This window comes from Dendropsophus ebraccatus, chromosome 10 (genome assembly GCF_027789765.1).
Source record: "Dendropsophus ebraccatus isolate aDenEbr1 chromosome 10, aDenEbr1.pat, whole genome shotgun sequence".
In the NCBI taxonomy this organism is placed as follows: domain Eukaryota; kingdom Metazoa; phylum Chordata; class Amphibia; order Anura; family Hylidae; genus Dendropsophus; species Dendropsophus ebraccatus.
This window is the reverse complement of record NC_091463.1, coordinates 98,201,130-98,214,963: the sequence shown is the minus strand read 5'-3', so window position 1 is coordinate 98,214,963 and position 13,834 is coordinate 98,201,130. Positions and strand designations below refer to the sequence as shown.

The window sequence follows — 13,834 nt, the reverse complement described above, 5'->3', positions numbered from 1 at the left end:
ATCTATCTCCTATATATCTACCTATCTATCTATCTATCTATCTATCTATCTATCTATTTATCTATCTATCTTCTATCTATCTATCTCCTATCTATCTATCTATCTATCTATCTATCTATCTATCTATCTCCTATCTCCTATCTATCTATCTCCTATCTATCTATCTATCTCCTATCTATCTCCTATCTATCTATCTATCTATCTATCTATCTATCTATCTATCTATCTATCTCCTATCTATCTTCTATCTATCTATCTATCTATCTATCTATCTATCTATCTATCTATCTCCTATCTCCTATCTATCTATCTATCTATCTATCTATCTATCTATCTATCTTTCTATCTATCTCCTATCTATCTATCTATCTATCTCCTATCTATCTATCTATCTATCTATCTATCTATCTATCTATCTATCTATCTATCTATCTCCTATCTCCTATCTATCTATCTATCTATCTTTCTATCTATCTCCTATCTATCTATCTATCTATCTATCTCCTATCTATCTATCTATCTATCTATCTATCTATCTCCTATCTATCTATCTATCTATCTATCTATCTATCTATCTATCATCTATCTTTTTATCTATCTATCTATCTATCTATCTATCTATCTCCTATCTATCTATCTATCTATCTATCTATCTATCTATCTATCTCTATCTCCTATCTATCTATCTATCTATCTATCTATCTCCTATCTATCTATCTATCTATCTATCTATCTATCTATCTATCTATCTATCTCCTATCTATCTATCTATCTATCTATCTATCTATCTATCTATCTATCTCCTATCTATCTCCTATCTATCTATCTATCTATCTATCTATCTCCTATCTATCTATCTATCTATCTATCTATCTATCTATCTATATCCTATCTATCTATCTATCTATCTATCTATCTATCTATCTATCTATCTATCTATCTATCTATCTATCTCCTATCTCTATCTACTGCGGTGGGTGATATTTGGAAGATCTAGACCAAGGATCAGATTAAATAGCCAAAAGGATTCCATCAGCACTCCCACAGATGAATCAAACATGTAATTTATTCCATCTTCCAAAATGATGTACAGCGCAGCAAACAATAGCAAGCAACAGTTTAAACATCTCACACGGCCATTTTCAAATTTGAAACTGGACCTGGATACAGTAAGTATAGCTGTTATATAGCAGCCATCAGGAGACTGGACCTGGATACAGTAAGTATAGCTGTTATATAGCAGCCTTCAGGAGACTGGACCTGGATACAGTAAGTATAGCTGTTATATAGCTGCCTTCAGGAGATTGGACCTGGATACAGTAAGTATAGCTGTTATATAGCTGCCTTCAGGAGACTGGGCCTGGATACAGTAAGTATAGCTGTTATATAGCTGCCTTCAGGAGACTGGGCCTGGATACAGTAAGTATAGCTGTTATATAGCTGCCTTCAGGAGACTGGACCTGGATACGGTAAGTATAGCTGTTATATAGCAGCCTTCAGGAGACTGGACCTGGATACAGTAAGTATAGCTGTTATATAGCTGCCTTCAGGAGACTGAACCTGGATACAGTAAGTATAGCTGTTATATAGCAGGAGACTGGACCTGGATACAGTAAGTATAGCTGTTATATAGCTGCCTTCAGGAGACTGGACCTGGATACAGTAAGTATAGCTGTTATATAGCTGCCTTCAGGAGACTGGACCTGGATACAGTAAGTGTAGCTGTTATATAGCTGCCTTCACGAGGCTGGACCTGGATACAGTAAGTATAGCTGTTATATAGCTGCCTTCAGGAGACTGGACCTGGATACAGTACGTATAGCTGTTATATAGCAGCCTTCAGGAGACTGGACCTGGATACAGTAAGTATAGCTGTTATATAGCTGCCTTCAGGAGACTGGACCAGGATACAAGTAAGTGTAGCTGTTATATAGCAGTCTTCAGGAGACTGGACCAGGATACAGTAAGTATAGCTGTTATATAGCTGCCTTTAGGACACTGTACCTGAATACCGTAAGTATAGCTTTTATATAGCTGCCTTCAGGAGACTGGACCTGGATACAGTAAGTATAGCTGTTATATAGCTGCCTTCAGGAGACTGGACCTGGATACAGTAAGTATAGCTGTTATATAGCAGCTTTTAGGAGACTGGACCTGGATACAGTAAGTATAGCTGCTATATAGCTGCCTTCAGGAGACTGGACCTGGATACAGTAAGTATAGCTGTTATCTAGCAGCTTTCAGGAGACTGGACCTGGATTTTTGGTAAGTATAGCTGGTATATATCTGCCTTAAGGAGACAGGACCTGAATACAGTAAGTATAGCTGTCATAAAGCTGCCTTTAGGAGACAGGACCTGGATACAGTAAGTATAGCTGTTATATAGCTGCCTTCAGGAGACTGGACCTGGATACAGTAAGTATAGTTGTTGTATAGCTGCCTTCAGGAGACTGGACCTGGATACAGTAAGTATAGCTGTTACATAGCTGCCTTTAGGAGACTGGGCCTGGATACAGTAAGTATAGCTGTTATATAGCAGCCTTCAGGAGACTGGACCTGGATACAGTAAGTATAGCTGTTATATAGCTGCCTTCAGGAGACTGGACCTGGATACAGTAAGTATAGCTGTTATATAGCTGCCTTCAGGAGACTGGACCTGGATACAGTAAGTATAGTTGTTATATAGCTGCCTTCAGGAGACTGGACCTGGATACAGTAAGTATAGCTGTTATATAGCAGCCTTCAAAAGACTGGACCTGGATACAGTAAGTATAGCTGTTATATAGCTGCCTTCAGGAGACTGGACCTGGATACAGTAAGTATAGCTGTTATATAGCTGCCTTCAGGAGACTGGACCTGGATACAGTAAGTATAGCTTTGTTATAAATCATGAGAACTAATAATGAATGCATATTGTAAACTTGCTGTACATCTCCTGCTGATTTAGAAAGGTGTAACCACAGTGCCTATTTAAAGGGGACCAATCACGCCGAAATTGCCCCCATTAATAAGGAAACGTGCTGGTACATCAGCCAGCACGCTTCCCAAACATCCCCCTGTCCCCTTCGTCCCCTCCTTTATTACCCCGTAATCTTACTTTTGTGATGTCCCGCGCCGTATGCTAATCAGCCCCAAGTAGTCAAGGTGGGCTGAACTAGTCAAGGTGGGCTGAACTAGTCAAGGTGGGCTGAACTAGTCACGGTCCCGGGCGCTGTAATCACGCCCAGAGGGGCGTGATTCAAAGACCTGCATCTCTGGCCCGTGTTTACGTCGGCGGCGCGCCGCGTCTTTCGCATGCCGCACATGCGCAGTACGGCGGGAGAAGACGCTGACGTGAACGCGAGCCAGAGATGACGTCGGCGGAGCGCAGGTCTTTGAATCACGCCCCTCTGGGCGTGATTACAGCGCCCGGGACCGTGACTAGTGCAGCCCACCTTGACTAGTTCAGCCCACCTTGACTACTTGGGGCTGATTAGCATACGGCGCGGGACATCACAAAAGTAAGATTACGGGGTAATAAAGGAGGGGACGAAGGGGACAGGGGGATGTTTGGGAAGCGTGCTGGCTGATGTACCAGCACGTTTCCTTATCAATGGGGGCAATTTCGGCGTGATTGGTCCCCTTTAAGGACTCTATAGTGCCAGTGTCTGTTCCCCAGGACTATTCCCCTGTGTAATTGTGCCTGCCGTACAACTGTTCATGTCTTGTGAAGTCCAGCACTCACACACTGGCCAGGTGTCATCTGTTCACACTGGAAGATGTGCGGCTATAATTTAAATGTCCACACAAAATATCCAATCATACAATGAAGGATCAGGTGATGGGTTGGAGGCCGGGAGAGGAAGTAACGCTGATTCATGTCCTGCACATTCCGGGATTACTAAGTAGGAAAACACCCGGGGGGACACCGACATAGGGAAGGGGATTAGGATTTTAGATGACAGTAAATGTAACTTTAGCAGCCAGTGTTTCTGTTTCTCTATAGTAAGAGGTCCGACAATATGGAGCTCTCCATGGATTCTTTACTGTAAGGACAGCAAGACTATGGAGCCCTCTATAGATTCTTTTCTGTAAAAGCAGTGACAGTATGGAACTCTCTATAGATTCTTTCCTGTAAAAGCAGTGACGGTATGGAGCTCTCTGTAGCGTCTCTACTAAAAAAGCAGTGACAGTATATGGACATTTCTATAGATTCTTTCCTGTAAAAGCAGTGACATTATAGAGCTCTCTATAGTGTCTCTACGGAAAAAGCAGTGACAGTATATGAAGCCTTCTATAGATTATTTTCTGTAAAAGCAGTGACAGTATGGAACTCTCTATAGATTCTTTCCTGTAAAAGCAGTGACAGTATGGAACTCTCTATAGATTCTTTCCTGTAAAAGCAGTGACAGTATGGAACTCTCTGTAGCATCTCTACTGAAAAAGCAGTGACAGTATATGGAGCTTGCTATAGATTATTTACTGTAAGACTAAGAGCAGTGACACTTGGAGCTCGCTATAGATTCTTTGCTATAAGAGCAGTGACACCATGGAGCTTGCTATAGATTTTTTACTATAAGTGCAATGACACCATGGTGCCCTTTATATATTCTTTACTGTAAGAGCAGTGAGATTTTGGAGCTATCTATAAATTCTGTACTGTAAAAGTGGTGTAATCCCACAACTAAAACTACAACTCCCATTATGCCTTAGCAGATTAACCCGGCTGTAGTTTTGCAGCGGCAGAAGTCTCACCGGTAAGAGAACTCACTGTAGTTTGTTATTTTATTGTGTTCTTCATGTCATGATAATCTATAATTAAATTACCCCCCCCCCCCCCCCACACACACACACTCTTTTAGGAGAACCCCGACCCGATCACATGATCTGAGACCACTCTCTGCACTGTGCACATTATATGCATGAACCGGAGGCGGTGACTAATAATGTCTCATCTCTTCCTGGAAGCTGCAGAATGTCTCCCAAAAATACCAGAAAGTAGGAGGAGGGGAGACCCCCTGTCCACACCATACACCTGGTCTGTTACCTGTTCCCCAATGATGAATGTAGAACTATGAAGCAGCATTGTGATACGTGGTACAGACTTAGATACAGCCTTGTTACATTATGGTTTATACGGCAATCACCTTCAGAGCTGCATTTAAAGTTCCACTAGATGCTCTCGCTGACACTATACCATCAGATATGACTAATCCCCACAGTAACTATGTGACTGATGTGTGAACCACCCACAGAGCAGAACTATGAATGCAGCTCTGGATGTGATAAGTGAGTTCAGTATCTGCCCAGGTATTTTACATATTTCTCTATTTCGTTATTTTTCTTCTGTAACTCAGAACGGTGATGGTATTTGTGCAGGATTCACGTTTCTGCAGTGTTCAGACTTTTATCTCACAGTTTCCCGTTAAGTGACAGGTAGTCGGCTTCCGGCCCTGACAAGACGACAATTGTGGTTTTATCAGAGTTATGTGGGCGAGAGCGACTGTAAGAGTATGGTTGTGTATAGATCACTCAGACACAGAGACCGTGGGGCCCTTACCTTATACAGGGACCCCAGCCTTATACAGGGGCTCCCCAGCCTTATACAGGGGCACTCAGCCTTATACAGGGACCCCCAGACCCCCGACCTTATACAGGGACCCCTAGACTTATACAGGGACCCCCGGCTGTATACAGGGACCCCCAGCCTTATAGAGGGACCCCCAGCTGTATACAGGGATCCCCGGCCTTATACAGGTACACTCAGCCTTATACAGGGTCTCCCAGCCTTATACAGGGATCCCCGGCCTTATACAGGTACAACCAGCCTTATACAGGGTCTCCCAGCCTTATACAGGGATCCCCGGCCTTATACAGGGTCTCAGAGCCTTATACAGAAGCTTCAGCCTTATACAGGGACCCTCAGACTTATACAGGGACCCCCGGCTGTATGCAGGGATCCCCGGCCTTATACAGGGGCACTCAGGCTTATACAGGGGCTCCGAGCCTTATACAGGGACCCTCAGCCTTATACAGGGGCCCTCAGCCTTATGCAGGGATCCCCAGCCTTATACAGGGACCCTCAGACTTATACAGGGACCCCCGGCTGTATGCAGGGATCCCCGGCCTTATACAGGGGCACTCAGGCTTATACAGGGGCTCCGAGCCTTATACAGGGACCCTCAGCCTTATACAGGGGCCCTCAGCCTTATACAGGGATCCCTGGCCTTATACAGGGGCACTCAGGCTTATACAGGGGCACTCAGGCTTATACAGAAGCTTCAGCCTTATACAATGGCCCTCAGCCTTATACAGGGACCCCCGGCTGTATACAGGGATCCCCGACCTTATACTGGGACCCCTAGCCTTATACAGGGATGCCCAGCCTTATACAGGGACCCCTTAGCCTCCTAAGAGCCCAAGCTAATATCTGGGGGGCTGCAGCAGTAGGGAGGTGCTGTATGTATATATATATATATATATATATATATATATATATATATATATAATACACACACACACACACACACGTATACAGATATAATGATCTGGTTGTATCAGTATATTCAGCTCCTCTGTGCAGCTGTGGCCCCTAGAATCCCAACCTCAGGGCCACATGGACACAACAGTGTATATTCCAATGTTCCATGTTGTGCACTTTTATATAAGCACTATATGTCCAGAACCCTCCTAAATCTGACCCCGCAAGAAGAGGAGCCGCAAAAAGATGAGCCGCAGCAGCCGAGTCAATCCAATGGCTCAGGAAGAACGTAGTGCTGTATGGTTCTGTAAGACTGTATCACACATGCTAGGATTAGATACGGCAGCTCAGATGACAGTATAGGCTTAGATACAGCATCCAAACTGTTTCTTAATTGATAGGCTTAGATACATCAGCCTAGTAGTGTAGTATCACATATGATAAACACATATGTCAAATTCAACAGCCTGACAAATAGTATCACACATGGTTGGCTTAGATACATAACTAGAACATTTTTACATTACATTTAGTGTCGTGCAGTAGCCAAACAAGGCTTAGATACACTAGCTGTACAGGTGGCCGACCTTTGTATTGCATATTGATGTAATGCAACCACCATGCTGGATGTGCAGTCCCGGCCTGCAAACAATGGAGAAGATCATCCTAAAAAACCATCGATACTACATGATACCACCATGAAATGTGCCAGATGGCGGACACAGCTCTGCTACATCTGGGAGGGTAGATTCATGATGGGGATACAGAGTCCACATATGCAGCGTTCACATACTGCGCCTATCCTCACATGAGGACTGTGACTCTAACTCCTACCTTCTTCTTCTGAGTGGGGTCCTTGTCCGAGGCGTTGGAGGGTTTCCGTCGTAACATTTCTGAATACGTTCTCTTTCAGTATTGTAGATACAAGGAGTCGATGAATCAGGACTGGTGTTGTCTTACTTCAGTTTTTTAGGCTTTGAAACGATGCAACACAGTACAGGAAACCAGGTCACATGATCTGCCAAAAGTCACTTTAAGATCTGAGTGATGCCACAGGCCCGAGGAGACCTGTAAATGAGGAAGGAAACCGCAGCAGCGATAAACTCCCCAAGAAGAGGCTGGAACTACTATAATACTGCCCCCTGTATACAGGTATATAACTACTATAATACTGCTCCCTATATACAGGAATATAACTTTTATAATACTGTCCACTATATACAGGAATATAACTACTATAATGCGTTCCATGACCTCCCTCCCCTGCACGTGCACGCTTTGCGGGGTTGGCGGTCGCTGACCGACACGGTGTGGAGTTAGCGTAGGGACCCGTGTGGACCAGAGGACCTGTGCGGTGGTACACGGGGCAATATGGCTTGATCAATTCATATACAGACACTCTGGTGTTGATTTTTAATATAGGCCTAGCGGCATTAGTATCAGCCATAGATGGGATGTGCAGCCGTTCCATTCTCTCCAGTTCGTGTTTTACAGTTCTCCCTCTCTGAACAGCTAGCACTCCTTTATAAGACCCACATGACCAAAATTAGCAGGATATGTCTGTGCTCACATGTCTGGACCTTATGTCTTCCCCATTCTGTGAGAGCAGCAATGGTAAGTGTAATACCATATCCATACTTGTGTCGTTTGGGGGCAGCCTTCCCCGCCGGTGGTGCTGGCCGGGTTTTGGTGGGGCTTTTTGGGTCTGGTCCTGTGACATTGGGGTTGCAGGGCCGTTCCATGGCCTCCCTCCCCTGCACGTGCACGCTTTGCGGGGTTGGCGGTCGCTGACCGACACGGTGTGGAGTTAGCGTAGGGACCCGTGTGGACCAGAGGACCTGCGCGGTGGTACACGGGGCAATATGGCTTGATCAATTCATATACAGACGCTCTGGTGTTGATTTTTAATATAGGCCTAGCGGCATTAGTATCAGCCATAGATGGGATGTGCAGCAGTTCCATTCTCTCCAGTTCGTGTCATAACTACTATAATACTGCTCCTATATACAGGAATATAACTACTATAATACTGCCCCTATATACAAGAATATAACTACTATAATACTGCTCCTATATACAGGACTATAACTACTATAATACTGCTCCTATATACAGGAATATAACTACTATAATACTGCTCCTATATACAGGAATATAACTACTATAATACTGCTCCTATATACAAGAATATTACTACTATAATACGGTTCAGGGAAGAAAGAGAGTGCTGCACCTCACACCTATGGCTGATACTAGTACCTCTCGGCTGCATAAAAAACATCAGAATTCTGTATGTGAATTGATCAAGCCACACTGCCCCATGTACCTCGTGCAGGTATCTGATACACATGGGTCCCTACACTAAGTCCACACTGTGCCGGTCAGTGACCACCACCCCCGCAGGCGTGCACAGCCAGGGAAGGGAGGCCATGGAACGGCCCTGCGACCCCCATGCCACAGGACCAGTCCCAAAAATGCCACACCAAAACCCAGCCAGCACCACCGGCGGAGGAAGCTGCCCCCAAACAGCACAAGTCTGGATAAGGTATTGCACTCACCATAGCTATCAAAGATAGAATGGGACAGACAGGAGGGATTAAAACCATGAGCACTCAGGTGTCTCCTGCTAATTGCGGTCATGTGGGTCTCACCAGGCGGAGTGCAAAACACGGAGAAAAGAGAGAAACAAAATACGGTTCAGGGAAGAAAGAGAGTGCTGCACCTCACACCTATGGCTGATACTAGTACCTCTCGGCTGCATAAAAAACATCAGAATTCTGTATGTGAATTGATCAAGCCACACTGCCCCATGTACCTCGTGCAGGTATCTGATACACATGGGTCCCTACACTAAGTCCACACTGTGCCGGTCAGTGACCACCACCCCCGCAGGCGTGCACAGTCAGGGAAGGGAGGCCATGGAACGGCCCTGTAACCCCCATGCCACAGGACCAGTCCCAAAAATGCCACACCAAAACCCAGCCAGCACCACCGGCGGAGGAAGCTGCCCCCAAACAGCACAAGTCTGGATAAGGTATTGCACTCACCATAGCTATCAAAGATAGAATGGGACAGACAGGAGGGATTAAAACCATGAGCACTCAGGTGTCTCCTGCTAATTGCGGTCATGTGGGTCTCACCAGGAGGAGTGCAAAACACCGAGAAAAGAGAGAAACAAAATACGGTTCAGGGAAGAAAGAGAGTGCTGCACCTCACACCTATGGCTGATACTAGTACCTCTCGGCTGCATAAAAAACATCTGAATTCTGTATGTGAATTGATCAAGCCACACTGCCCCATGTACCTCGTGCAGGTATCTGATACACATGGGTCCCTACACTAAGTCCACACTGTGCCGGTCAGTGACCACCACCCCCGCAGGCGTGCACAGCCAGGGAAGGGAGGCCATGGAACGGCCCTGTAACCCCCATGCCACAGGACCAGTCCCAAAAATGCCACACCAAAACCCAGCCAGCACCACCGGCGGAGGAAGCTGCCCCCAAACAGCACAAGTCTGGATAAGGTATTGCACTCACCATAGCTATCAAAGATAGAATGGGACAGACAGGAGGGATTAAAACCATGAGCACTCAGGTGTCTCCTGCTAATTGCGGTCATGTGGGTCTCACCAGGAGGAGTGCAAAACACCGAGAAAAGAGAGAAACAAAATACGGTTCAGGGAAGAGAGTGCTGCACCTCACACCTATGGCACACCGGCACAGTGTGGACTTAGTGTAGGGACCCATGTGTATCAGATACCTGCACGCGGTACATGGGGCAGTGTGGCTTGATCAATTCACATACAGAATTCTGATGTTGTTAATGCAGCCGAGAGGTACAAGTATCAGCCATAGGTGTGAGGTGCAGCACTCTTTTTCTTCCCTGAACCGTATTTTGTTTCTCTCTTTTCTCGGTGTTTTGCACTCCTCCTGGTGAGACCCACATGACCGCAATTAGCAGGAGACACCTGAGTGCTCATGGTTTTAATCCCTCCTGTCTGTCCCATTCTATCTTTGATAGCTATGGTGAGTGCAATACCTTATCCAGACTTGTGCTGTTTGGGGGCAGCTTCCTCCGCCGGTGGTGCTGGCTGGGTTTTGGTGTGGCATTTTTGGGTCTGGTCCTGTGGCATGGGGGTTGCAGGGCCGTTCCATGGCCTCCCTTCCCTGACTGTGCACGCCTGCGGGGGTGGTGGTCGCTGACCGGCACAGTGTGGACTTAGTGTAGGGACCCATGTGTATCAGATACCTGCACGCGGTACATGGGGCAGTGTGGCTTGATCAATTCACATACAGAATTCTGATGTTGTTAATGCAGCCGAGAGGTACAAGTTTCAGCCATAGGTGTGAGGTGCAGCACTCTTTTTCTTCCCTGAACCGTATTTTGTTTCTCTCTTTTCTCCGTGTTTTGCACTCCTCCTGGTGAGAGCCACATGACCGCAATTAGCAGGAGACACCTGAGTGCTCATGGTTTTAATCCCTCCTGTCTGTCCCATTCTATCTTTGATAGCTATGGTGAGTGCAATACCTTATCCAGACTTGTGCTGTTTGGGGGCAGCTTCCTCCGCCGGTGGTGCTGGCTGGGTTCTGGTGTGGCATTTTTGGGTCTGGTCCTGTGGCATGGGGGTTGCAGGGCCGTTCCATGGCCTCCCTTCCCTGACTGTGCAAGCCTGCGGGGGTGGTGGTCGCTGACCGGCACAGTGTGGACTTAGTGTAGGGGCCCATGTGTATCAGATACCTGCACGCGGTACATGGGGCAGTGTGGCTTGATCAATTCACATACAGAATTCTGATGTTGTTAATGCAGCCGAGAGGTACAAGTATCAGCCATAGGTGTGAGGTGCAGCACTCTTTTTCTTCCCTGAACCGTAACTACTATAATACTGCCCCTATATACAGGAATATAACTACTATAATACTGCTCCTATATACAGGAATATAACTACTATAATGTGTATGGAGTAGACAAAGACAGCACTCACCCGGTATCTTCAAACAGCTCTCTTTATTCCGTAGACCGCGGATAGCAGGGAGGGAGAGGTAAGGACGCGCACTGGGACGGCCGTTTCGGGGACACGCCCCCTTTGTCGACCTGGTCGACAAAGGGGGCGTGTCCCCGAAACGGCCGTCCCAGTGCGCGTCCTTACCTCTCCCTCCCTGCTATCCGCGGTCTATGGAATAAAGAGAGCTGTTTGAAGATACCGGGTGAGTGCTGTCTTTGTCTACTCCATACACAGTGTACTCCTGTCCTACCGTCTTGCACCCCCGGTGCTCAGCCGAACCTGCCGCGGTGTATCCTGCATGCTCATACCCGTGGGCCCATTGATACTGGATCGTTGTCTGGCGGTGCGGGTCAGCTGTATCTTTCCCTCGCATAACTACTATAATACTGCTCCTATATACAGGAATATAACTACTATAATACTGCTCCTATATACAGGGATATAACTACTATAATACTGCTCCTATATACAGGAATATACTACTATAATACTGCTCCTATCTACAAGAATATAACTACTATAATACTGCTCCTATACAAGAATATAACTACTATAATACTGCCCCTATATACAGGAATATACCTACTATAATACTGCTCCTATATACAGGGATATAACTACTATAATACTGCTCCCTATATACAGGAATATAACTACTATACTACTGCTCCTATATACAGGAATATAACTACTATAATACTGCTCCTATATACAGGGATATACTACTATAGTACTGCTCCTATGTACAAGAATATAACTACTATAATACTGCTCCTATATACAGGAATATAACTACTATAATACTGCTCCTACATACAGGGATATAACTACTATAATACTGCTCCTATATATAACTAGTGCAGTGTATTGCTGGTTGTATCGGGGTGCAGTGATGCATTATGGGGCTGAAGCTCAGCATTTCCTGGGCAGATGTCTGGCTTCTATTAGAGACAAAATCTACTTCTCTTTCTGCTGCTGGTAGCCTCTTCCTCCGATATAAGATAGCAGTAAGATGGTCACATGTCAAAATCTACAGAATTACAGGAAGTGTCTCGCTCCGCTCTGTAGGTGGCGGCTTTCCAAATACTTCATTAAAACTGCAGCTGTCTGTAGTCACCCTGTCCCTCTCTGCTGAGCTAAGACAACTGACACAGATCCTCCCCATAACACAGTGTCACCTACAGATCCCCATAACAGTGTCATCTACACATCCCCATAACAGTGTCATCTACAGATCCCCACAACAATGTCATCTACACATCCCCATAACAGTGTCATCTACACATCCCCATAACAGTGTCATCTACACATCCCCCACAACAGTGTCATCTACACATCCCCATAACAGTGTCATCTACACATCCCCATAACAGTGTCATCTACAGATCCCCACAACAATGTCATCTACACATCCCCATAACAGTGTCATCTACACATCCCCATAACAGTGTCATCTACACATCCCCATAACAGTGTCATCTACAGATCCCCATAACAGTGTCATCTACACATCCCCCATAACAGTGTCATCTACAGATCCCCATAACAGTGTCATCTACACATCCCCATAACAGTGTCATCTACACATCCCCATAACAGTGTCATCTACACATCCCCCATAACAGTGTCATCTACAGATCCCCATAACAGTGTCATCTACAAATCCCCCATAACAGTGTCATCTACACATCCCCCATAACACACATACACATCCCCCATAACACATATACACATCCCCCATAACACATATACACATCCCCCATAACACATATACACATCCCCCATAACACATATACACATCCCCCATAACACACATACACATCCCCCATAACACATATACACATCCCCCATAACACATATACACATCCCCCATAACACACATACACATCCCCCATAACACATATACACATCCCCCATAACACACATACACATCCCCCATAACACACATACACATCCCCCATAACACACATACACATCCCCCATAACACATATACACATCCCCCATAACACATATACACATCCCCCATAACACATATACACATCCCCCATAACAGTCTATTTTGTTCGTCTCTATAGACAGAGTGACATTATAGATTATTTGTTAAAATCCCTTGAAGCCGCGTGTACACACCCCCTATAGCTGGAATAATCCCCCTGTAATGTGATGACTCTCTGCTAGGAAATCACCGGACAGGACAGAGCGCAGGGGAATTCACACCCGTCATGTCGTCTCATTTATACCTGAATCAGGTTATAAACCCCATCATCTCATCCAGTTATAACTTCCCAAGGTCCCCGATGTGCATTTCCTCCTCCTCCTCCTCCTCCTGTACTGTATGCCCTATCTCCTCCTCCTCCTCCTCCTCCTGTAC

At 45.6% G+C, this 13,834-nt stretch overlaps 1 protein-coding gene across 1 annotated transcript in view; it reads right to left on the bottom strand.

Moving 5' to 3' along the window:
- Window positions 1–7,500, bottom strand: part of SASH3 (SAM and SH3 domain containing 3) — a 38,548-nt gene extending 31,048 nt beyond the window's left edge. Inside the window, exon 1 of the mRNA XM_069985645.1 lies at window positions 7,295–7,500. Coding sequence (XP_069841746.1) covers window positions 7,295–7,351 — 57 coding nt within the window. The 5' untranslated portion in view covers window positions 7,352–7,500. The remainder of the gene's footprint in view (window positions 1–7,294) is intronic.
- Window positions 7,501–13,834: the final 6,334 nt, after the last annotated feature.